Below are 27,642 nucleotides of genomic sequence, written 5' to 3' on the forward strand. Positions count from 1 at the left end.
GAAAAAAAGAGGGAAAAAAAACAGAAATTGTAACACTTCCCCACTTTATCCAATTCTTTCAGAGGTTAAGCTTGAAAAATTCACTTTTTTTATGTTATTTTTTTTTCAGTTTGTACAGTATGTTCCTGGAATACAAAGCCTTTCCCAAGATACAGGAAACAATTTGGGGATTTTAAAAGATACTTGCACTGTTAGTTTGAACATAGGTTCATTTTAGGCCTCACTTTAATGTTTAGTTCTGTACAAACCCAGCCTTTGTTCACACAACATCTAAAAAGAAACATATACTGAATTTTCAGTCTTACCACCTTCAAAATCAAGATCACGTTGACATAACTGGGACCCTTGGGTGACATAAACACATTTTCTTTAAAAAAAAATCTGCTACCAGGATATGCCTACTTGCAATAAAACAGTTGACAGTTCTTACTAAAATATGTTGCGTGTCAACGAAGACAGCCAGCAAAAAAGAACAAATAAAAGTAACCATACACATCAGTAACTGGTCACTTAGTACTTGCTGATCAGGCAGTCCCATAACTTTTCTACCCATTTACTACAGAGTGACATTTGGGCATTTTTAATGTCAGCATAACATTAGTAATGAATTATCTCTTCCAATCTCCTTTTTGCCGCTGAGCAAGCACATTTCCTAGAATCATCAGACACTATCGTTAGACACCTCCACACCACACACTATTCCAGAAATGAATAAAAATTTCCAAGTTCTGTGCACAGTTGTACTGTACACAGCCACATATCTGAAGAAAAATGTTTTGTAGAAGAAATCCAGATACAGCAAATATAGAATCCATTCATATGAATATGGTATAATCATGTGAAAGAGATTTTAGGAAATCTATTTTGAACCTGCTGAGATCTGCCCAATCCTTAATATGTAAATGCTCCTCTGAAAACTTGACATCTAGAATAATTAGTTATAGGCATATGAGATATGGCTTTTCTTTATATAGGTTAGCATACCTGGAAATGTTTTAAAGCTAGTGAGCCTGCAATAGGTGGGTGGAGATAGTGGTTGTAGGGGGTGTAGCACACGATGGCAAACTGATGGTTTTAATAACACATTGAAACATGGGTTAATAGCAGACTGGTTTGATAGTGGCAGGCATGAACTAGAATAAATTGTTTCAATGTAGTCCTAATAAATAGCACTGAATAGAAAATACATATGAATAAAAAGAAGAATAAGCAAAAATGGCAATACAGAGAACACATGGGCAACAGCAATTTGCTCATTTGTTGCTCTTGTGAGCAACAAATGGGCAATCATTACAGTGCATGGCAATAATGATAACAGTGTCTTTAAACATTTAATTGCATGGTGCCAGAGGGAACTCAAACTGATTAGCTGGAGTCTTTGAGTGAAAGCCAGAGAACTTCCAGCCATGGAGATTAAGGAAGGGATTTGTGTAAATTTCAGCAACATCTAGTGGGAACATCTTGCATCTCTAGTGAGAATTAATTTTGGTGTTGCAGATAATGTATTTGCTATCTGTAAAGTATATATCTAGTGCATAGCTCAGCCTCCCCTACTTTGTTTGTAGGGAAGCAATGCATGCAGGGTGTAACATATTTTTGTCTCTTCTATTAGCAGTGATGAGCAGAAAATTTGATGAAGCCACAGAGCAATTATCCATTTATTATTATTATTATTATTATGATATTATTTTTTTACATTGTTAGCTGCATCTCAGATCTCAGAGACTGTTGGATAAACTAAATAAAAAGTACAGGCAATATTAAAGGGTCAGTTCACTCAAACTAATATTTCAGATATACAGACAGTCTGATGGGTTGAATTGTCTGGCTTCCAGCTATTGCAACTTTAAAATGCATTGGACCCATGTAAAAACTAGTGGTATGGCATTATCACAGGCTTAAAAATCCACATGTTTAAAAAGCAAAGCAGAGAGGGGAGCCTAGTCACATGACCAGTCAAAGATCTCAAAAGAAAAAAAAAATATTTAGCTCTTCAGTATCTATCAGAACTGAAAGCTCACTTTTGAGTGGACTACCCCTTTAGCCAACAACAGAGATGTAATAATCTTACCATATTTTTAGTGGCTCAGATCCTTCAACTTCCAAGTAATCATATTTTTCCTCCATCTGAAAATCCGTAAAAACAAGCGATATTGTGTCTCCAGGTTCTGTGACAATAGTCCATGTGCAGTCAGCGTTGTTGTGGTATTCATTAGGAAATCCAGGGCTTGAGATGATTCCATTGGTTCCTCGTACAGTTCCTCCACAAGCATCTTCAGCTGAAATATAAATAAAGAACTATTTGACTAAACAGAGAACAAGATACATTCAGTTTGTTTTATTTCTCATTTCTGTCTTGAACACTTTAATTTCTGCAATTGTCAAGATGAACTTAAAATTGGAAAATGTTGTAATGGGGATTTTAATAGATATCTTTAAAATTAAAAATGTATGCCTAAAACTTTAGGTCCACTGGCTACCCCAGCAGATGGGATGTTTTAAAATATCTCCACACTCCAATACCTTTGTCCCTGAATAAGTACTTGTGATGGATGTCAGAAAAAAACACGGACCTGTGTGGGGCAAAAGATCTCTGTCAATAGTCTACTTTATTAATCTTATTAGGTCTAGTGATTGTGTGACGCTGATGAATCAGAAGACTTTTCTACTTGCCTACTTGATTTGGCAATACCATTTCCATTATCTATGGTATTGAATAATCAATATTTTCTTTTTAATGTGTTTCAGGAATCATTTTAGTTTGATTTATTCAATGGCAAAGATAAATTAAAAGTATTCAGTTTTAAAAGTACACCTTTATCCCAAATTTGACTGATGATATTTATCTAAAGTTGGTCTAAGAAGAAAACCTGTGAAAAGAGAGATATGATGGCTGTTCACTATACACTTGGCAAACCTAATGTTCACTTTTAAAAATAAATTATAGTAAATAAGCTCTACACATGTTCCCTTTGGAACACCCAAAAGTCTGCATATTTCTTTCAGAATTCACGATCGGCTAGAGATTATTTGCAGAGTTTAGTAAAGATGATGCAGCTGTGCTCACCTTAGTCAGTTAATCACTTGCCAGCAAAAATCCAGGTGTTTTCAGGTTAGTTTTCAGGTAAGTTTCACATAATGTGTTAGTATGCAATTTTTTTGAGAGTATGAGCGTTTAAAAAAAAAAAAACACCCACCAGTTTACTACCATTTTAAGTAGCTTAACATAATAGGTACACAATTGGTTAATTTCATTTTAGTATTTAAGGACTATTTGTAAGTAAAAATATTAAGAATTTGATGGCACTCAAGTTCCTAAAGAAATTAAAATACTTTGCTGTTTAGTATATTTTTCTAAACTAAGTAATTTTTATTTTACACCATTTGAATGGGGAAAATAAAAAGACAAATATGTTTATAATTTCCCTTCAACCCAATAAAACCTACAAAAAGAAAACATATAAGCCAAGGCACATTATGATTCTAACAGGAGTCATTACTCCTACCTCAAACCCTCAAACAAGACATTACATATGATTATAACTGTAAACAAGCATACTTGATTTTAAAATGTCCAAAGGCAAAATAGAAATTGCAGAACATTTCAAATGCAGTGAAACAAGAATTGAGATTTGGGCTAGCAACCCAGCATTTATTTCTTTATCGCTATGTGAATCCTGCTGGGCTAATGAAAAACTGTGGTCATACAATACAGCAATTAAATCAACATCTAAAGTTAAGGGTCATCAAAGTAGATGCTCCACAAGCAAACTGGTTATAATGTAATTGCTAGAATTAGTTTTTGGTAGGAAGTGTGGCAAAGATTTTTCACAGCAGGAGTTTTATACTTCTAATGCACAATGATCGTCTCCATATATAATGTAGTCATAAAACTAAAGACTCAGTCTGGATATGTTCTAACTAAATTCAAAAGGACACCAGGGAATGTAAAGTAAACCTATTACAAATTTTGCAAATGATAAACTGAACGTTGTTATTATCATTATTATTATTATATACATTTATACTCAATATACTCATATCATCACATTCAGTTCAAACCACATGAAATGATATTCTATTTCCATAAAGGTTTAATTGGGTTCTATAATAGTCTGCCTGCTGATTGGTGCTTTAAATGAGTAAGCCAGTCAAAATAACAAATAGAGAGGATGGAAAAGTGAGTGGAGGGAGGTTCAGGCTGAACTTTTATGGGATAAAATTAAGGTCTGCAAATAACTTCAGCTATTAAAATCTCTGTATTTAGTGACTATTTTAACATGTGGAATTTGCTGAAAATATTCTCCGCTTAGACATTTTTCAAAATAAAAATTAACTAGTTTTGTAATTAAGTTACTTTAGCCACTGATTGTCCACATAATGCATATGTGAAAAAAGATGTTGAGCTTTAATGCCTACATGTTGCACACATGCGTCCATGGGTTTGAAAATATTTCTGTGCGCTCACTTCATCAAAAACAATTCACTAGCAATGATTGGAAGCTTCCGAGTCTGGCTACTGATCATGTGACCACTGTGACAGCCAATCTCATCGGTCATGTGATCAGGCAGACCTTCCCACCCCCAAATTGTTATAGTTTAATTAAAGGGATTGCTGGGGCTGGGTGGGAAGGGGTTAAAGCTGTTGTCCAGACTAAAAAAAAATAAAAAAATACCTTTTTGTTGGGCATTTCTTTATGCCTCCACAAGCTCTAAGTATAATTCACCAGGAAATGTTGCTAACCAACTAGGTGTGCACTGTATGTTCAGTCCACTCAATGCCTCCTCCACTATCTCTGCTGAGCATGCCTTCCATCCTAGTGTAGGGTGCCCTGAGGACTCCTCCTTCTGCTCTGCTGGAAGCCAAGATTCAGGGCACCAGGAGATGGACGTCATGTAATTCACTGCTTATACCATAGCAGTTGCAGATTGCAGTACCTGGATCTTGCTTGGTACCAAAGCAAGATAAATGTGCAAGAAAGACTGTGCCCATGCTGCTCATGTGATTCATTTCAGATTTTTAACAGCCTAAAGGGTGGAAACAGCCAGTCTTTATTACAAAAGAACTTGATATGTTTTGTATTGTAAAGAAATTATTCATTAGGTCCATCTTATATATTCTACTATTTGGCAGTTACCATACATTTAAATGCATAGGAAAAAGGTAAAGCATTTCCTTCCCTGTTTTGTATCCCCTTTGTGTCTCAAAAATCTCATTCAGAAACAGGTATGTTTTGCTCCTACTTTCTGGTATTCCTGTGGAAGAGAGCCATCAATGACAACCTAACTCAAATGACTAGGAACAGGGGTGCCTTAATATTTTAGGATTCACAGAATGCCACCCTGAAACTAAAGCAATCAGCAACAGCATGGTGTAAATAGAACAAGGCTTTATATATATAACACAAACACAGGTACCTTTTTCCCCACGCAGTTCAATTACTTTACAAAGCAGAACAGCCAACGGAGATACAAAGCAATCTTGTTACTGTATTTTCTTTTTTTTAACCATAGCACGTATAAGCACACTACCAAACATCCATAATTCTCATAAAGCTCAATTATATTTTATACTTATACATCTTTTAAAATAGTGAGTCATTTATAAATTACCTAGATATAATCTTCAGTATTCTAAAGCGAATACAAATTGGAATATACAGATTAAGACAGAGACTAATGACATAGCTGGTCAGAGCTGTGTAAGTTTACAATTTATGCTCACATTAAATAAAGTTGTAGTTAGTGTTTTCACTTTGATGACCTTGGCTGTAAAACAATATGTTTTAAGTCTTTAGTCTGGTGAAATAATTAAAGCTGAAACATTATAATGGTCTCCTCAGTCTGCCAATATGTCCTATTACATAGTTACAAATTGTTATTACTTTTGAGATTGGTGGCATTTATCAGTGTTACCCAGCTGGGAAACAACACGTCATCTATTTTATCAAGAAGGGCCATTCCAATTGAAATTGAAATTCAATTGGATTTTTTCTTTTGATATGTGTGGTACTAGCTTTAGCTGCAGGCTTTGATAAACAAATGCCTTGATGTAGACGGGAGAAACGTCTTCATTTTGGTACAATTTCTCCTCATTATATTTATTCAGCCTTGTCACTTGTTAAATGAAGAGGGCAACAGTTTAACAAATGAAAAATTTGATGAGGTTTTATTTATAAGTTATGTTGCCAATTGTTTGAGGCACGGTTTTCCTTTTCACTGCTTGGATTACATGGCATCCTGTTTTCTTCTTATTCTTTCATTAATATTTCTATATTTTAGGTTAGTAGGTTTCAGCTGAGGTTTACAATGCAAACACAACCCAACACTTGCAAGCATCATGGTCAATTATTGTATCACATAGGAAGTTATCCAGAAGCAATAAAGATTTCTTGAGAGACCTAGGTGTTCTTGTTGCCATAATGCAAAACCTTTCCAACAAAATGGAAAATCTTTTAATAGTTTAGAGATATACTCCTTTTCTCCACAATCGTATACACCTCAATCAACTATCAGCCAAATAAAGGTGAAAGGTTGTTTTTAAAATAATGGTGGTAGCCTATTTTAGGACTAAGAGATATATTTTAAATCATGAATTTGGCAGGAGAGTCTGCTTGGGTCTAGTCCTTGAAGTAAAATAGATAGATAGATAGATAGATAGATAGATAGATATTACATTTTATTTAAGACACTCTGTTAGTCTTATATAGTAAAATGATAACGTTTAATACAATATATATATGTTTTTATGCACACAATTTAAGTACCTGAACTTTGACTTATGCTTATGTACTCATGGGCTAACAAGAAGCAGGCAAATAAAAGAAGAGAACAGAGTGAAAGAAATACGTTTCTCAGTGTACTGCTTCTCTTTTCACTGTTCTGCCAAGGGCTGGGTGCAGGTACAAGAACAGTAAGTACAGGTATTACTTAAAGTGATTTTATGAGTTCCATTTCTTTTTTTTTTAAATAAAAAACATGTCATACTCACCTGCTCTGTGCAGTGGTTTTGAACAGAGCAGCCCCGACCCTCTTCTGCTCAGATCCCCCGCTAGTGCTCCTGCCTCCTTTATCTTGACCAGTGCCCCCAATAGCAAACTGTTTGCTCCCTCCCAAGCCCTACTCTATGCATCCTTAAGACACATAGAGCTGCAGCTTGGCCCCACCCCCGCTCTTTGCTCATTGACTCAATGACTGTGATTGACAGCAGTGGGAGAAATTAGCTCACACTGCTGTGTATCAGCCAATGAGCAGAGAGAGTCCCGAGACAGATGCACCCATGCATATGACTGGATAGAGAGGGGCCCACTTTATATCTGATCTCCATTCATTACACTTCAGTTGCTGCCCCTTGCACTGCAAAGGTTAACTGCTTGCTTAGTCTAGGAGTAAGGGAACAAGAAGAAATACTTACCTTGTCCCTACCTTTTCAAGCAGGTGGTGCACCTCTACACTCTCCTCAGTGGGTGGGCCATCAATGTAGTTGACGGCTCACACTTTATTGTACTTGATGACATAAGAGAGAGGTTGTGAATGGATGAGTGGCAAAAAGGAGAGACGTCAAAAGATCAGTTGTATGGCATGGCAGGAATTTTCAGGAATGAGGAATAAGATAAGTATGTCTCCTTATTCCTTATTATATGGATTAAACAAGCAGTTAACCCTTGCTGTGCAAGGGAGAGCAACTGAATAGTAGAGTGTAAGGCTGGGTTCATACTGCAGGCAGCTCCGGCTCACAGTAGGAGCTTGGTGCATCCCCATTCCCCATTTCAGGTTTGATTATAGCTCAACTTTTGGGCTGAATTCGGACCTAAAATTATCCAAAAGACACACAGTACTCCTGTGCAACTCACACCAGAGCCTGCGGAGATGTGTGAACTGGCTCCATTGAGAGTCGGTAACAATATCTTGCTATGCGAATTGGATTCGAGGAAACCCACTTCCAATTCGTAACAGTTTGAACTCAGCCTAAAGGTTGACTGGAGAAATATCAGGTCTTTTGTCCTGCCAATCAGGGATGTGCTGTGTAGCAGAGTTGTGTATATCTCAGAACTGGATGGTAAAAAATAGCTCCATTATATGTTTTTTTTTTCTCTGTTTTGATCTGTTTGCATAGAGTTCCTTTTTTTGACCGAAGAAGGGGCTTCTGTCTGGACAAAATTTGCAAGCAAAACATAAGAAGATCTTTTTCCATGTTCAGATAATTTGTTTTGGTACAGAAAGAAAAGGAAAACAGATAGGTACAGTAACAGTTAGTGGTTACATAATGAATAATATCACGTCTGATGGATGGGGATGCAGCCCATGTTAGCTTGGTGAAAAAAAAGCATACATAACAAATAGTTAACGTGCGATAGCTATTGTGTTACACTATTTGGTGGTGTAGATAATCCCAACTGCATAGCTAGATCAAACATGGGAGAAGGATCTCCCCTCAGAATGACTAAACAAACTTGGATTGCTTTTCAAATTAACTGTCAAAAAAACAACATATAACTTTTGGAGTGTGTAGATCAGGATAATGGGCTGAGCAAGTTGGGGGGAAAACATGGACTGTTTTTAGAACGATTGAGTGGAGTAAAGGTAGCATGTTGCTAGGTGCTGTTATTGTCTTAAGCGCATGATTGTGTAGATGGGCTGTCCCCATCTGGGGTAGTCCATGTTAGGGTGAGACTGTGTAGTCTGAGGAAGAAGGAGGAGGATAGAGAGAAAAAAAAGGAGAATACGAGAAGCTAGAGGAGGGAAAGGAAGTGTGGATGTGTCCCGGGCAGGTGAAGTATAAGAGAAGATTAGAAATCTTTGTTCAATTTCCCTAGCGTTGTGAGTAAGGGGGGTTAAGTGGACAGTAGGGTTTGGTTGATGTCGGAAGGGAGAAAATGATCCACCCATGGTTACCATAGACACATATTTTTTTTTTTACTTTGTCTAGGAGAATTGCTTCTACTTTAGTATGGATCATGGCTCTGGTGATTTCCTGATATTTGGGGAGTTGAGCCAGGTGTGCAGCTTTGGTGATAATAGGGAGCCCTAGGCCTCCTTTAGGTTTAGAAAGGTATAGGATGTATCTTGCGATACAAGGTCTTGTACTGACCCAAATGTAGATGAACAGGCAACACTGTAGGTTTCTTAAAAAGAGTGATGGGACTGGGATCAGCAGAGTTTGGAAAAGGTAGAGTATTTTTGGCAAGATATTAAATTTTGCTAACAGTGATGCAGCCCATCCACACCAAGGGAAGTGCTGACCACTGACCAATGGGTCAGTATTGCCAGGTAGTAGGTGGAATACAGTGCCTTAGGGTCTGCAGTCAAGTTAATTCCCAGGTAGTGAGGGGACCGAGAAAATGGTAGAACTTGTTGAAGTTGCAGTATTAGTGAGGGGGTATGGATATATTAAGTGCTTGCAATTTAAGTGGATTCACTAAGAAGCTAGATATTAACACAAATTGGTCTATGTTTTTGAGGAGATTAGGAAAGGAGGTTAGGGGGGAGGATACGAAGAGAAGGATATAATCCACGAATAGACAGAGCTTATGTTGGTGGTCACCTAGTTCCACTCCTTTGATATCATTATTGGAGCAGATTAGTTGGGATAAGGGTTCAATGGCTAGTGTGAAAAGAAGTGGGGGTAGGGGGGTACCCCTGTCTTGCCCCCCTCGTTGTGTGGGGAAAGGGTCAGACTTACACCCTGCATACTTAAGGTGGGCTATAGGGGAAGTGTATAAAGAGGATATCCAGGTTAAGAAGTGCGGACCAAAACCCCAACATTGAAGCACAAACTGCAGGTAAGGCCAGGAGAGGGTATCAAATGCTTTTTTATGTCCAATGAAACGAAGCAGGCCGGTATGCAGCGTTTGCAGGCTGCATGGGCTATGAGGACTGCCTTGTGAACATTATCTCCAGCTTGCCTTAGAAGCATAAACCCTACCTGTTCTTTGTGGATGAGAGACCCAAAGATCAGATTCAAGCATGAGGATAAAATTTTGGCCATTAATTTTATGTCTATGTTTAATAATGAGACGGGGTGGTAGTTATTCCGGCTAAATCATCCGATTGGAGTTTGGGCAGCATGAAGATAATGGCTGTGATGGAGTCAGGCCAAAAGGAGTGGGCTTTCAGAATTGAATTGAAGGCTCCCACTAGTAGAGGAGTAAGAAAGTCTGAAATTTTTTTAATAGTAGGTGGCCGTGAAGCCATCCGGGCCTGGACGCTTGTTGGCTTTCAGAGTTTTGATTGCAGTGTGGTGTTTAATCTATTTTATGTTTGTCTCTGATATTCCTCATACTGTATGCATATATGGTTGAATTATGCATGACTAGAGGATCTGCAGTACTAAACTTTACCAGCAAGATATTTTGCTCCCAGTCTTAAAAAAAATGGGTGCTGTTCTAGAAGATTATTTTACTAAACAGTGATCCAGGAAATAGAAAATAGAATAACACATTGAATTCTCCTATCATTGTAAAAAAATTACATATTTTTGTAAAATTCTATATTTTGTAACCATGCATACCACAACATCGGCTCACTGAATCATTAGTTCATGCATTCGTTCATGCTTGCTTCCAGTCTTGTCAGTCACATCCTTGGGCATAACGATGTCCTTCTGTTCCATATTCACTTTGTGATAGCCTGTAGTTGTTCTGCCCTATGCCCTTTTGTCTAAGCAGCTTCCTAACTGCAAGCAAAACAACATTTTTCTTCTTCTTGTTTTAGATATCAGCACAGCATTTGCAATAGTTAAACTATCCAAAACAAGAGGTTCATGGTGGTGTGATAAACAGCTTATTTGTCTACTTGATATTTACACATTTACGTAGGTCCATAATGCAAAACAGACACTTAAAAAGTCTCTTTAGTTTCCATTTCATGCGCAGATGTATAATCTCAGAAAATATCTTGTAAAAAAGTTCTTGGAAGCTAAAATGTATAAGTGTAACTATAGATATGACAGAGCTTTATGGTCTGTATGATTTTTTGAGGCAGCAAAACATTGTGTTTGGTGGCATATGTATGGAAGATGTTGCCAGATTAACTCATTTTTGCTAATAGGGGAAGGGATATAATATTTTTAAAACTCTTCTCACCCATTATCTGCAAATAAACGTTCCCTAGCACAATTTCCCATGCTAGTGATACTGTCACTGACACCTGTGGTCTCCACTGACTATTGAGAATCAATCATAGTGGTTCTGCATCATCCAAACTGATCACATGCAAACTGGAAAGAATTAAAGCCATCAGCCTGCAGATGGACATTTCCACCTACAGGCATCAGTGCTCACTTTCAGTGTTACAAGGTTTGCTTTAACTGTTATGTTACTATATTATTAATAAAAATAAAATAATTAAAACATATGCATTTTTAAAACCAAAATGTAATATATATATATATGTAACAGAGCACCAAAGGAAAGACTTTTATGGCCTTTATGGCTTTACATAATATGCCTTAAATCAATTCCTGCCCTCAATGAGATTACAATCCATGATCTGCATGATCATACATATGTGCAAACATATACTAAGGCCGATTTTGGACAGGAGGCAGTTAATTTACCAGCATGTCTTTGGTGTGTGTGAAAGAAAACACTGGAGTACTCAGAGGAAACCCATGCAAGCACAGGGACAACATGCAAACTCCACACAGAGAGTGTCATGACTAGGGATTTGAACCAAGGACTCTAGTGCAGCAAGGTAACTAAGTCACTGTGTTACTGTTCATAAAAAAATAAAAATGCTTTATCTTATTAAATTCTCTGGTGTTCTGATGAGCCTCATCAGATAGCTCCGAATGAAGATATAATCAAACAAAGAAAGGTTACAGGCAGGCATCTTCTGTTGTCTCCCATAGTGCTTTGAGAATCCTTTGTCAGGTATACAATGTTTATTTGTAATACAAAAATAATGTATACTTGGAGAACATTTGCAATACAATTTGATGGTTATTTGCCAGAAATTCGTCTGATACATGCCCAACATTTACCTAATATACTTTGGGTAACATTCACTCTATAAAGCAAAATTAGTGGATATTTACCGCAGCATTTACTCAACAGAAATTAAATTCTATGATATTTGGCAAGCTCTGTCCTTCCATGGGAGAATGTCTTTCCTCTAATATATCAATGGGTGTGTATTGTCTTGCCCACACATTCAACTGTAATTTCCACAATCTGTTTATGAATAACATTTGTCTGCTGTCAAATCTGTAGAATCATAAAATTTTCTTTAATGGTCCTAGTTTCAGCACCATGGAGAGCTCCTGTGGACAAATGTGGTTGTGGTGCATTTCAGGACAATTTGTTATAAAATAATTATTGGCCAATATCCCAGCGAATCCTATATAAATAGACCCTGTGGTATAAAGCATCAGTTTAAAAGATTATATGCTTAGAAAAAGAAACAAATGCAATTAACCTAAGATCATTACTGTTTCACTTTAAATCTTTACAAAAATGTGAAGCACAAAAGGAAGAAAACAACTAAAGACATGTTTATTGAATGTTTTTGGAAATGTATAAGAACATGAATCATATTGCTGGATATTTTACATTGCCTTGTCTCAGTCTTGACATTTTTATGTTCAATCAAACACATTACTGAAATGTAAGGAGTCAAGGGGGTGATTTACTAAGAAGAAGGCACTGCACCAGTTCATGCATTAACCACTTGCCGCCGCCCTATAGGCAAATGACGACTGCAAAGTGGTTTCAAAATCCTGACCAGACGTCATAGGACATCCTCAGGATCACTCTGACACCCCGCAGCTACGATCTTGGTAAAGAGTCTCCAACGGAGACTCTTTACCACGTGATCAGCCATGTCCAATCACGGCTGATCACAGTATAAATAGGAAGAGCCGGTGAGCGGCTTTTCCTCACTCGCGTCTGTCAGACGCAAGTAGAGGAGAGCTGATTGACTGCTTCTCTGACAGAGAGGGTCTGTGCTGATCGATTATCAGCACAGCCCCCCCGAGGATGCCCACACTGGACCACCAGGGATGACACAAGACCACCAGGGATGCCCAGCACCAGGTATGCCACCCTAGACCACCAGGGATGCCAGTCAGTGCCCACAATGGATGCCAATCAGTGCCCACAATGGGCATCACTAATTGGCATGCATTATTGTTTGGCAGTGATTGGCATCCATCAGTAAAAAACAATACAATACAATGTCGCCTATCAGTGCCCATCCATGCCACCTATCAGTGCCCATCAATGCCAAGTATCAGTGCCCATCCATGCCAACTATCAGTGCCCACCCATGACCATCTGTGCTGGCTATCCATGTCCATCTGTGCCGCCTATCCATGCCCATTCATGTCGCCTATCCATGCCAATCTGTGCCAGCTATCAGTGCCAATTTGTGCCACCTATCAGTGTCCATCCGTGTCGCCCATCAGTGCCACCTATCAGAGCCCATCAGTGCCGCCTATCAGCGCCACATATCAGTGCCCATCAATGCCACCTCATCAGTGCCACTTCATTGGTGCCACCTCATCAGTGCCCATCAGTGCTGCCTTATCAGTGCCCGTCAGTGCAGCCCTATCAGTGCCCATCAGTGAAGGAGTAAACGTACTTATTTGCAAAGTTTTGAAACTGAAACAAAATTTTTTTTTTTTTCCAAATTTTCAGTCTTTTTATTTGTTTAGCAAAAAATAAAAACTGTAGAGGTGACCAAATACCATCAAAATAAAGCTCTATTTGTGGTAAAAAAAAAATGATAAAAATTTTATTTGGGTACAGTGTAGCATGACCGCACAATTGTCATTCAAAGTGCGACAGCGCTGAAAGCTCAAAATAGGTCTGGGCAGGAAGGTGTTTAAGTGCATGATATTGAGGTGGTTAATTGGTGCGCCGGAAAAGTCATTCATTGAACTTGCGAACCGGCGCACATTGAAGTGCAAATAGCGATAATAAATACCCGCATATGTAAACTGCAACTGACGCTAGGGTAACTGTGGTTTTCTCATTGATAATAGTGCATGCCCAATACAATTGGTAATTTCATCTCATTGGATGTGTCTTGTTAGGCAATTAGTAGGTGTTCTCAGTTAATTAACCCTTTTGATGCTAATCTCATTCCTATCACTTCTAATATATCTTTGAAATGTGTTTTTTTCTTTTTTACCCAAATCTTTCAATACATTACAAAGAACAGAGAAGGGTTTCTAAACCCAATACATTTATATTTTCAGATCTTGATCTTTAAAGGTGACCATACACTGCAATCAGTTAGATCTTAAATAAATTAGATTTAGTGCAAGAGCCTTTTTGATTTCCTATAATTTGAATTAATTGTTCAAGTGTGTTTTCCTATTACCTATTTTGACTAAATATCGAGTTGTACAGAGATTGGCCAATCAGATTGTATAGTGCATGACCATCTTAAGTGCCAAATGTGGAATGTAGATGTGCCATGATCCACTTGTATTTTCCAAATGATATTTCCTGGGCATTATACAAGGCACATGAGAAACCAATTTTTTTCAATTCAAACTACTTCAAACTACAGCAGTTGCGGAACTACACATCCCATGAGGCATTGTAGTCCCTAAACATCTGGAGAGCTGTAGTTTGAAGACCCCTGTGCTAGACCATTATTATGCCTCCAGATTGTGGCATCTACCCAACTTCTGTCTGCTGGTGGACACATGAACCTACATCTATAGATATAGCAATATATATCTAGAAAATACACACGCACTGAAGCAGGAAGCAATATACATTGGCCCAGAAGTGAATCTGTAGGTGTGTGTTTTGAGGCCAAATCATTTACACATACATACATCACACAACACCACCCCATGTAAAAATATATAAAACATTATCTTAATTTGCAAATAAGGATCATCTCTTCCTCAGAGAACAGTGAGTGGGGCATGCTGGTGGGAAGAAATTAGCAGCAGTACAAGCAACTTCCTGGAGGGGCATGATGCCATTCCTGTGTACTGGCCACCGTTTTCGGGTACCATATATGCACCACAGGTACATACCTCCACGCACACAGCAGTTGCGCATCTCACATACACAGCAGGTGCGCATATAGATGCATTTGGCCCATCTAGCTGCAGGAACCCACTTTTTATTGAAATTAATAGTAAAGCAGATGCAGATTTCCAGGACTGGACGAACAAGTGTTTATAGGGAAAGGCAATTGGTGTTTTCTATTAAATAAGGTCTAAATGGGCCATTGACATGCATCACAGTTGAACTTAGGAATGTGTCTTTGCAAAGTTAACTACTTTAATACTGTGCACTTACACCCTCTTCCTGCCCAAGCCATGTTTCTGATTTCAGAGCTGTCACACTTTGAATGACAATTGTGCGGTCATGCTACACTGTAACCATGTGACGTTTCTATAATTTTCTTCACACAAATAGAGTTTTCTTTTGTTGGTATTTATTTATGGGTTTTTTTATTTTTTTCCTAAAAAAGCCTGAAAATTTTGTTTCTGTCAGTAAATTTTGTAAATAAGCAATTTTTCTCCTTCACTAATGGCCGCTGATGAGACGGCACTGGTGGGCACTGATAGGCTGCACTGATGGGCACTGATAAGGTGGCACTTACAGGTATGGGCACCGATTAGGTGGAACTGATGAGGAGGCACGAATATGCCCACATTCATGGACACTGATAGGTGGCACTGTAATGTGGCACTGATGAGCACTGATATGTGGCACTGGTGGGTGGCACTGGTGGGCACAGATAGGTGACATGGATAGGTGGCACTGATGGGAACTTATGGGTGGCACTAATGGGTACTGACTGCTTACACTTGTGGGCACTGTTTTATGGCACTAGTGGACACTCACTGCTGGTACTGGTGAGCACTCACTGATGGCACTGGCGGGCACACTTCTGGCACTGGTGGGCACTTTATTGTAATCAGGGCACTGATTACATGCCTAGATGTCCTCTGTGAGGAGATGCCGCTGATTGGCTCTCCTCTCCTCACACTGTCGGTGTGCGGCGAGAACAGCCGATTACCGGCATCTCCTTGTTTACATGTGACCGGATGTAATTGGATACAGCCAATCGCATGGTTAAAGAGCCATGGCTCTTTACAGAGATCAGGATCACGATGTGTCCTGAACGAGATTCACACCGTTGTCATTTGACAGTGGGCAGGCAGCAAGTGGTTAAACTAAATGAAATCCTTTCTTATTTTTGCTTGGGGATAGAGTGCAGGGATTAGAAGTCTTGTCAGTTTTTGGGGATGCCTGTACCCCTGATAGGCTGACGACACCTCCCAAATTTTTGCCAATTTCTCCTTCAAATTTTTTTCACTTCTTGTCACATAGCCAAACAGGAAGTGAGGGTAAAACCCTACCAATGTCTTTCTTTGGTCAATCTAAATAGTTTCCCCATTAGGTAAATTGCACTCTAGCATTTTGCTATTTACACCCCAATTTATTAGGTATCTTTGGGTTTATTTATTAAAGGCAAATCCACTTTGAACTACAAGTGCACTTAGGAGTGCAGTTTCTGGAGATCCGAGGGGGACATGCAATGAAAACTAAAAAACAGTATCTTTGATTCTACATGAGTGGATGATAAAATCACCAGTGCTTCCCCTCAGATTTACAGTGAGTACACTTGCATTGTAAAGTGGATTTGCCTTTAATAAACCCCAAAATACCTAATAATTTGGGGTGTACACAACAAAGTGCTAGAGTGCAATTTGCCTAATGGGGACACTAGTTAGATTGACCTGTGTGCCCCCAAGGAAAGACGTTGGTAGGGTTTTAACCTCACTTCCTGTTTGACTAGGTGACAAGAAGTGAAGCCAATTTTCAGAAAAGGGAAACAAAGCCCAACCTAAAAAAAAGACAAGCAGGGGTTCTAATATTCACTTTGTTTTCATAAAATGCCCACAATTAGAATAGGATTGTATTGAGCTAGATTTTAGCTCAGTGCTCTAAATCAGTGGTTCTCAACCCTGTCCCCAACAGGCCATGTTTGCAGGTTTTCCTTCATCTTTAAATCATAGTCAATGGTTTGGTATTTTGGACAGCTATTTTAGCTAAGATAAATTTCCAAAACATGTCCTGTCGGGGGTACTTGAGGACTGAGGCTGAGAACCACTGTGCTAAAATGGAAAATTGAATAATTATTTCTCTGTAATTTTCCTTTCCTGGTGCCTATCCATGGCAGCATACACACAATCCATGAATATGCTATCATGAAGGCACCAGGAAAGTAGCTTTTAGACAAATCACACTTTTTTTTGTTTTGCCATGCCAATCAGCCTAGTTAAGCTGCAGCTGGAAAATCTGTTGCATGAAAATTGTTTGGGGGGGGGGGGAGGTGCAAAATGCATTACTTGGATTGAGCATGCATCTGCAAAACAAATTATTAAACAAAACACACAAAACATAAAATTTGCTACAAATGTTATTGGTCAACAAAACAGGACTCTGAAAACAGCAAGGAAAGCAAAAAACACATGTATGTTAATTTGAGAAACTAACAGAATATGGTCTTGAGGTCTGACCATTTTTCAGAGGAAATTAACAGGAGTTAAATGGACAGCACCCACAAACAGACAGTCTCTTAAGGATTTAAACATTTAGTAGTCACAACAGCTTGAAGAATATTTATCAATATAATGCATCACAAACAATTAAGTGAAACTAACAACCTATAAAAAACAGATTGACAACATCAAAAATATTTCAGTGAAAATCCCCCCCCCCCCCCTCAAAAAAAAACTTTGCTCTAAAACTCAAACAAAATACATGGAGAAAATACATGTGTTACAAACTAACAAAAACACCAAAATGTACTCTCTTGCCCCCCCCCCCCCCCCACACACACACACACACACACACACACACACACACACACACACACACACACACACACACACACACACACACACACACACACACATCATCAATCAATCTTGACTCTTATCAGGGCAAGGTAAAGAATGCTATCTGCAAGTTTTATATAACATAGGTTTGTGTGCTAATGAGGCAATTGAAAACACATGCACAGTCCATGAAACACACAAAATGCAAGTTCACCCAATGTAGAGACAGAACTTCAAAGTGGGATGCCCTTAAATTACTAACCCCAAAAACACACTCTCTGAGCATGTCCACAAATATCCAAGTGCTGTTCACACACAAAAGCACAAAAAAAAACAGTCCATGAGCATGCCCAAACCAACACAGATGCATTTCACACACCAAAAGCCACAGCAAAAAAACAAAGTCCCTGAGCATTCCCAGAACAACTCCAATGCAGCTAGCACAAAATAATAAAAATAATAAATGTAGGTAGTTAGGGTGCTCTACTCTGATTCTAAATGACCCGTGATTACAAGGGGTAAACAAGAGGAAATGTATGAGTGCTTCATCTAAAAACCTGTGCCATTGAATATAAAGTGTGATGTGCCAATTTAGTGAACTCCAATGAAGTGCTTATGTTGAAAAAAAAAAGTTTCTCAATATATGAAACCAAACAAATCCTTATTTGTCACATAAACTCTAGTACTTATTGGTGATAATAATAATAGTTGAATTACACCCAGTGATAAAAGGGCAAAAATAAAAAATAAAAATAAAATAAAAATAAAAAACAAAAATAGAAAGTATTTTTGTGTTAGTATCCACAATTAAACTTAAAGTGACAAGTGCATAGTAATATCCTATAAATTTACACAAATTAGGTAGTGCCAATGCTAACTTTTTAACCAGTGTCCATAACCAGCAATGCTGAAAAATTTGAAAAACTGTCCAAGAGTACAAAGTGACTAGTGCAGGTAATCCTTGGGGGGGTAAAAAAGCCTGGTTCAATTTTCGTGCAAAGGACGAATTTTGCCCTTACCGACTTCCCTGCCCCTGCAGGGGTAGAAGCGCCTCCACAGTGTTAGCCCCTGTGTCGCTATATGCTGGTCCAAGTGCTCTGCTTCTCGTCTCAGGGATGTATTGTTTTCAATAGATATGAGGAAAAAAAACGCCCATGGTGTGATATTGTAACAAGCATCCAATGTTTATTAATATAATAGAAAATCTACTCACAAAAGTAAAGTTAACAAACCGCCGTATACAGATATGTTCAAGTGCTGCCGCTTGAAGGAAAAGTCAGTGTACGTCCTAGGCCACGCCCTACGCGGTTCCGCACAAAATAAGCCACCCCCTGTCCAAAATAAGCACACCATCCAGCATGCTACAAAATTACAGATGAGACAAACACCCCCGGTCCAGGGGGGCAAACAAAGAGCCTAACATGGGCAAAAGTTATACAACAAATACCATTGCAGTGATCATTTTTCTAGTCCCCCTTGGCTGGCTTATATTCTAGTTACTGGCCTTAAAATAGGTAGGGGGGGCCAGGTCCCACCCTGAGGGACATATATCAATGTCACCAATTTGGACAACCCCAAAAATGAAACAAGGAGAAGTGCCTTTAAAAATTCTAAATTGCTTAAAAGCTATTAACTTGGGGGGGGGGGGGGGTTACTCTGCCTGTAAAGTGGTGTATCTGTAGCATGTATCCAAAATGTTGCTTCAAAGATGTACAGCTTTAGAAAAAACTTACAAATCTACATTGCAGCTTCAAGATTTTAACCCAAAACAAAAAATAGCCTGACCCCCAATACATACAAGGCCATTTGGGTCTGTTAAGGCTTAAAATGAGAACCCCAGCGTGAAAAATACCACCCTAAACTAAAAAAATATTGTGCCCCTCCCACACACTAACAAACCCCTAGCCAAACACAAAGAAAGCCAGCCCATGAAATGGGGTGGATGCTTGTGGGCAGGAGGAACTCAGGCACCCCAAAAGTCAACCACCTTGTCCCTATATTCAGGGGGACAAGGGACTCTTCCCCACAACCCTAGGCTGAGGTTGTGGGGGCTGCAGACAAGGGGCTTTACGCAAGGTGCTTTGTAGTTGGTATTGGGCTGAGCCCAACATGCCTCAAAGGCAGCCAGCTATATTGAGTGCATGTGGCCTTGCCTGGTTCAGGAGGGGGTTGGGCGATCGCTCTTCTAGCCCCTTTCCTAGCTGGCCCTGTTGTATGCTCTGAAAAAGGATGCGGTTTGGATTGGGGAAGGCAGCTCACAGCCTTTGGAGAATTGAGTGGAGTGTGGATTTCCCCTTTAAAAGCAAAGGTTAGCCCATGGAGCATCAATTGCGGAGCCTGCTTGACCTTTCTCTTCCCTGACCCCTTCCCCCCTTTTCCACCCCCTCACCACCCCTCTTTTTTTTCTTTCCCTCCTCTCCCTGCATGTCCTACTTTGACTATCTTGACCTTTCTGCCCTTCTCTTTCCCTTTATACCCAATGTCATTTCCCTTTCCTAGTTGGCCATCTACTTGATAGCTAACCACCACAATTACATCTCACCAAGGCCCTATCTATATGCCCTCACAGACACCCCACCCCACTTTGAGATACGGCACTGCATCCCTTTAATTGACAATTGCGTGGTCATGCAACGTTGTACCCAGACAAAATTTATGTCCTTTTTTTTCCCACAAATAGAGCTTTCATTTGGTGGTATTTGATCACCTCTGTGTTTTTTTATTTTTTGTGCTATAAACAAAAAAAGACAATTTTGAGCTAGATTTTTTACTTTTTGCTATAATAAATATCCCTTCTTCCACAGTTTAGGCCGATACGTATTCTTCTACATATTTTTGGTAAAAAAAAATCGCAATAAGCGTTTATTGATTGGTTTGCACAAAAGTTATTGCATCTACAAAATAGGGGATAGATTTGTGGCATTTTTATTAATATTTTTTTTTATTAGTAATGGCAGTGATCTGCGATTTTTATCAAGACTGCGACATTGCGGATTGGACACTTTTGATGCTGTTTTGGGACCATTGGCATTTATACAGTGACCAGTGCTATAAAAATGCACTGATTACTGTGTAAATGTCACTGCCACAAGGGGGCGATCAAGGGGTTAACTGTGTTCCCCCAGCATGTTCTAACTTTAGGGGGGATGGGCTCATTAGAACATGACAGAGATCACTGTTCCAGATCACTGGGAGCAGTAGATCCCTGTCATGTTGCTAGGCAGATCAGGGAAATGCCTTATTTACATAGGCATCTCTCTGTTCTTCCTCTCTGTGCCACAATTGCGGGCCACTGACTGACCAAGTCCACGGGACCCGTGGGCACTCTCCTTCGGCACGAGCACACCTGCTAGTCGCGGATGATGCAGCAACGTACAGGTACATTCTTGTGCGCACTCGTGCCACTTTGCCAACGTATATCAGCGTATCTGTCCATAGTGGCGCACAGATTGCATTCTCCCTTGTGCCGAGATCACTATAGTAAATGGGGGATTCACACACTGTTCCCGGGGTGCACTGTTTCATAAATATGAAAATGTGTGTTGCACCTCGCTGTGCGCATCTACTGATGGTGCACGACTTTCGGAATTCTGCCCCAATATGCCCATTTTATACAAGTTTGAGGATCTCTCTTGTTTACTGCAGAAACAGAAATGACAGAATTTGACCAGAGGTCTTGATAAATTAGTAATGAAGTCTCTTAATTTAGCACAATCCATTTTATCTGTGGCAATACACAATGTTATCAAATACACAAACAAAGGTAAAGCTGGCCACTCATCCAGGTGAAGTAATGATCTGCAAATAATGAACACTTATGTCTTGCTTTGCAGGGTAGAGTGTTAATAACTCAATTTACCAACATGATACCCTGCAGGTGCACTATTACTAATGCAAAGACAAATGTGTAATGCCCACTTGACAGATTCTACTTTTACAAAGGACTATAGCAAATCACTCTTATAGCTGGTTAGATATTTATAGATCAGATCTGGGCATTCTACATGAGTGCTAATTAGCTCACACATGTCAACTTGGATTTCTTACAACCACATTTTCTATACCAGTCAATATCCTCAAGACTTATAAATATATATATATATATAGAGAGAGAGAGAGAGAGAGAGAGAGAGAGAGAGAGAGAGAGAGAGAGAGAGAGAGAGAGAGAGAGAGAGAGAGAGAGAGAATTGATTAATTCTCTTCGCATTCGCCCCCCACAGAGCCAAACTTGAACGAACCCACAGGGTCCTAGGGCCCCCACGATCTGATAGTCTCCCCGTGACATTTTTGAGGTCAATAACAAGCCATACGGATTCTCCACATTTCCTGGGGGAGAGGATTTGTTGCAGAAGCTGGGCATAATATACAGGGACCCGCCGTCCCCTATGCAAACCTCCTCATCCATCTTCTCCGAGCAACCACCCCCGGTGAGCCCACTTAGTTCACAGTGGCAAAAACCTAAACTTAAAAAAAGCTAAGTAGGGCCGACTCAAATGAACTAGAGCCATTTCACTCGCTGTTGCCTCACCTTTTCATCTTGTTTGGGTCTAGCCCCTGAAAACCCTGCACTACCAATACTAAAATCTTCTCACTTACTAATGTCCTGGAATCCCTCTCCTGCCCTCAGCCTGTTGATCTCACAAATTTCCTTAATGTTGTTTCCCTATACCCCAATGCATACTCTTCTCCTATAGGGGAGAAGCCATAACGGCAACCAACTCTACATGTGAGACCCTGACACTAAGAAGTCAACCTGGGATGTATTTTATTAATCATGGTTATGTACTGTTGCAGGTCATCTTCAGATGGGGCTTTGTGCTGTCCTGCTGCTCCTGCTATCACACCACACCAAAGGATTGAACTTGGACAATGCCCATCATTTTTCCCAGGACATTAACTGACCAGTTATACTGACACGGAGCTCTCCACAGACCATTTTATGTGCTCTCAACATGTTTCTCTCCTATGCAGATGTTTCAGTTGTTGTCTTCTGTTTCTCAGCCCTCGCTAGTTTCATGCACCATCTGCTGACCCCGGAGAAGCCGCATTTTCATTTCTCCCAGCTAGAACATTCCCTCTTTATAGAGGGACACTATTTGTGTACTTAAGAGAAGCATGGATTTTCACCACTGCTTCTCTGTAGTTTTTACCATGTTTATTTGTCTTTCTCTTCTCCAACTTCTTTTCTTTTCTCACACTAACTTTTCTTCTCCCCTAGTATATAGGGAAAGCACATATGTGAGCATAGAAACAACGCTGCACACCCCGAATAGTGTCAAAAAAGGGAAGTGTCCCCCCAAACGTTGGGTTTTCTAGGCAGCAATTGTAGCGGTACCTCATATAGAGTAAAATGTAATAAGCTTTATTAGTATTGATCATATCAAATTGACAATGGATTAAAATATGAGCTCTGGTACCAGGAGTGGAAAATAATACAATAGATGCAGACACAATAATATACAGCATTAAATGTTACAGTGCTGATAGTGTATGAACCTGACATGTGTTTCAACCCAACAGGGTCTTCTTCAGAGATTTTGGTCTGCTATGGGAAAAATGTATTACATTTATTGATTGTACTTTATAGCCAAAAACTAAATAGTATTAGCACACATCTTTAATTTACAGTTACCAATAGCAATGTATTGTGGAATTTCTCTTAACCAGAGATCTTCTAAAAAATCTTTTCGCTTGATCCCACAGAAGAGCTCAATACCTTGATGCTCCAGAGGAGGGCTCACATCGCAGGCATGTCTTACAAGAAATCACATTACCGGAGAAAAGCAACAAGCCAGCACCTGCAGTTGATCATTAGGGAACAGCACCATAAATTACATCATATTGAACCCATGTGGGCAATTTGCATGCAATTTTAACAATCTGGATTTTTTGGGTAATTGTTTAAGAATTTCGAAAAATTTATAAATAAAGAATTCTAGATTAGGGGAGGAGGTCACTACTTTTTATGTGGTCATGTATCCCTTTATTTCACTCTCACTACCCCCTTTCCTTTACGCACCATTTCCACACCACCTCACTCATTAGTCTTTTTTCTTTGTCCTTTTCACTCTCCTAGGTCTCCTTATTCCATTGCCCTATCACCTTTATCACTCCCCCTTTTTTCACTCTATCCTCCAATTTCACACATATATGTACTTGTCCCTAACACCGTTCCAATTTCACTGTGTCATTAGTCCTTCACATTTTCACTTTCCCTCCTCCCCCCTTTTTCCTTTTTTTCTTCATTTCTTTTTTCCATGGTACGGTACAGTACAGGACTCTCTCGTCCCCTCTTTTCTTGCGACCTGCCAGGTTGCGTGCTCAAATAAGGGTCTGGTAGGATTTGGGGGGACATTTTTTTTTTCATTTTGGCGCTGGGTTCTCCTTAATATCCAGACCTGAAGGGCCTGGTATGGAATTTTTTTCTTAAATTTTGGTTTGGGGTTCCCCCGTTTTTATAAATTAACTTTTATGTGCATTTCTAGGACCGACAATTCATTATAGCCACTAGTAATTTGAAATGACTTTTTTTTCCTTTAGAAACGTCATTTTGCTGTCAGACTGTTCTAAACTTGTGAAAAATGTGCCACTTTACAGACATACTATAGACACCCCCCAGGTATAAAATTGAAATTAATATTTCACTTTTATTGTTTCACTTTAAGAATTATTAAAATCACTACTCCTGAAAAAACAACCATTTTTCAAACTTTTTTTTGCTTTGATACATGTCCCCTGGGGCAGGACCCAGTTCCCCAAACACTTTCTATGACAATAACTTGCATATTAACCTTGAAAATTAGCACTTTTGATTTCTCCCATAGACTTGTACAGGGTGTTCCGCGGCTTTTCGAATTTGCCGCGAATACCCCAAATTGTTCGAACCTCGGGAGATGAGAATGGTTCCTTTCAGAAAAATTGGACCAATCATGAGATTTAGCCACTTCCTGTTTACATGCATTAACTCCAGCATTGGTTGAAGATAATTATTCTTAACCAGTGGTCTCCAAACTACGGACATAGGCTGAATGTGGGTCTTTGCTTGTCCTTATCCAGCACTCTGGGCACTATTCCTCCTATTTACACCAACAAGGGACACCATTCTTTCCACTGACACCAGCATTGGGGCATAATTTCTCCCACTAATAAAAAAAGGCACTATTCCTTCCACTAATACCAATAATGGGGTACTATTCCTACTTCTACTCACTACAGGCACTATGTAATTTTTTTAACTTTCACTGACACCGGGCATTTTCTACTTCGACTCGCCACTCTGGTCCCCCTAAAGTCCGAAGGACAGTAAACCGGCCCCTTGTTTAGAAAGTCTGTTCTAAACCAACTTCCTGCTCTTGATTATGGCAGACCATACCAGCACAAAGGCACAATTAGACCATTGTCGACCCATAACAAGAAATTCCTGAACAAGGACCTTCATAGCAGGATCACTATTTTAATGAAAGCTGAAGATTTGATTAAAAACAACTTTGGAAACTACAATAGCATGTTAAACCATACATTTTAGTGGTTGGGTTTAGATCTACTCTAAAGCTGAACATATTTGTTTTATCTATAGTTTCTTGAGTAGATCCAAGTATATGAATACAAACCTCATAAATCAATATCCCGTTGTTTACATAATCCTAATTAGTGATGATCATAACTAATAAAACCTACTGTGTTTGTTTTTTTCTTTCAAATAATTGCAAATCTTGTAGTTTGTGATCCTACATAATTATTGCTACTGCAAGCAACAAAAATCTGTCATGTAATTAAAATGGAATACATGGTAGTGAAATTAAGGATTTGTTCTGACCCTATAAAATATATACAAATTTAATAGAATGAAAAAGTGCAATTAAAGCATCACTAGTTAGGAAGACAAGTAATAAAAAAAATTAGAATGAGAGAATTAGAAGTGCTCCATGTTGATTATGTCTGAAAAGTAGCATAATTATTTTAATTTGTACAGTGCGACACACATAGTGCTGATTTATTTTTATTTTTTTACTAATTATGACTAATGGAGTTAAAACTAGTAATGTGCTGAATAAACACATAAAATACTGCCACAGTGCATAATTACATCTGTGTGCCTTGAATAAAGAGGTGGGTGGGATATACAAATCCTCAGTCTGCCACTACCATGCTCAAAAAATGTATACATTTTTTGCTATACTTCTACTTTTTAGGTTATGAGAACCTCTGGATAGCTGGAAAATATAAACCAGTACTTGCTTGTATACTTGTATTAAATAGGTCATATTTTGTCTTGCGCCCTTATGGAATCCCCTAGGATTTACAGATTTTTTCCCAAAGTTGAGAGTTAACTATAACTCCCGGTGATGGGCCTACCCCTGTAATTTTACTGCCAAATGACAAATTTCAGTGGACAGGAGAAACTGTGACATTGAACAGTTGTATATCAGGTAGTGAGGCTTGGGGGGGTTATTTACGAACGGCAAATCCACTTTGCACTGCAAGTGCACTTGAAAGTGCAGTCCCTCTAAATCTAAGGGGTAGATCTGAAATGAGGGGAAGCTCTGCTGATTTTATCATCCAATCATGTGCAAGCTAAAATGCAGTTTTTTTTATTTTGCTTGCATGTCTGATCTACAGAGACTTTACTTTCAAGTGCACTTGCAGTGCAAAGTGGATAACCCCCTTCGTGTTGATTGATGCTTAACCACCTGCCGCCCACCCTATAGCCGAAAGACAGCTACAGCACAGACTTAATTTGCCAGGAGGGCACCCCTGGTTGTCCTCCCATGCTCGAGCGGCCTGAGCACCCCATGCAGCCTGTGCCCACTGCCCAGTCAGTGCCAGACAGTCCCGGGGCCGCCACTGACTATGTAGCACATTGCCAGCAGTGCAGCCCAACTCTGAGTTGCCAGACTTCTCCAGTTCAACTTCTCCTTTCCTGAGCTGAGCCTCCGAGTCCTCCCGCCCATGAGGTCCACTGTGAGTGTGCCGCACGCCAGAGCCATTGACAAACTTCCAGGTTAGTGTGTTACACACACTTTGTTAGTTGCAGTGAGCATGCTCCCCCTCTGTTCTGCTGCTGTGTCCCCCACTCCCCCTCCATTCTGCTGCTGTCCCCCACTCCCCCTCCATTCTGCTGCTGTCCTCCACTCTCCCTCCGTTCTGCTGCTGTGTCCCCCACTCCCCCTCCATTCTGCTGCTGTCCCCCACTCCCCCACTGTTCTGCTGCTGTCTCCCCCACTGTTCTGCTGCTGTCCCCCGCACTCCCCCACCATTCTGCTGCTGTCCGCCCCACTCCCCCTCCATTCTGCTGCTGTGTCCCCCACTCCTCCTCTGTTCTGCTGCTATGTCCCCCACTCCCCCTCCATTCTGCTGCTATTTCCCCCACTCCCCCTCCAATCTGCTGCTGTCCCCCTCAAGCTTTCCTCTGTGTCCCCTCCATTCTGCTGTCCCCCTCCATTCTGCTACTGCCCCCCTCCATTCTGCTACTGCCCCCCTCCGTTCTGCTACTGTCCCCCTCCGTTTTGCTGCTGTCTCCCTCCAGTTTCCTCCATGCCCCCCCCGTTCTGCTGTCCCCATCCACTCTTGTGGTGATTATTCTGTTAGTTTGACAAGTTAACTTATTTTGTTTTTGGAAACCGGAACTTTAAAATAAATGTTGCACTGTATTTTCTGTGAAATATATATGCGTATGAGCGTATTTTTTTGGTGGGGAGTGGATCTTGGGTGGGAGTTCCCACAATTTTTTCCCCAGGACTTGACCCCTGAGTGCCACCCATCAGTGTCACCCATCAGTGCCACCCATCAGGGCCCATCAGTGCCATTTTTTCAGTGCCCAT

At 39.8% G+C, this 27,642-nt stretch overlaps 1 protein-coding gene across 1 annotated transcript in view; it reads right to left on the reverse strand.

Annotated features, from left to right (window-relative positions):
• The window catches only part of CSMD3 (CUB and Sushi multiple domains 3), a 1,166,690-nt gene that overhangs the window by 1,003,040 nt on the left and 136,008 nt on the right, over nt 1-27,642 (reverse strand). The window contains exon 4 of the mRNA XM_077493847.1: nt 2,072-2,279. Coding sequence (XP_077349973.1) covers nt 2,072-2,279 — 208 coding nt within the window. The remainder of the gene's footprint in view (nt 1-2,071; nt 2,280-27,642) is intronic.

Source organism: Lithobates pipiens, unplaced genomic scaffold (assembly GCF_037356315.1).
Source record: "Lithobates pipiens isolate NorthernLeopardFrog02 unplaced genomic scaffold, aLitPip1_a1.2 Scaffold_19, whole genome shotgun sequence".
In the NCBI taxonomy this organism is placed as follows: Eukaryota; Metazoa; Chordata; class Amphibia; order Anura; family Ranidae; genus Lithobates; species Lithobates pipiens.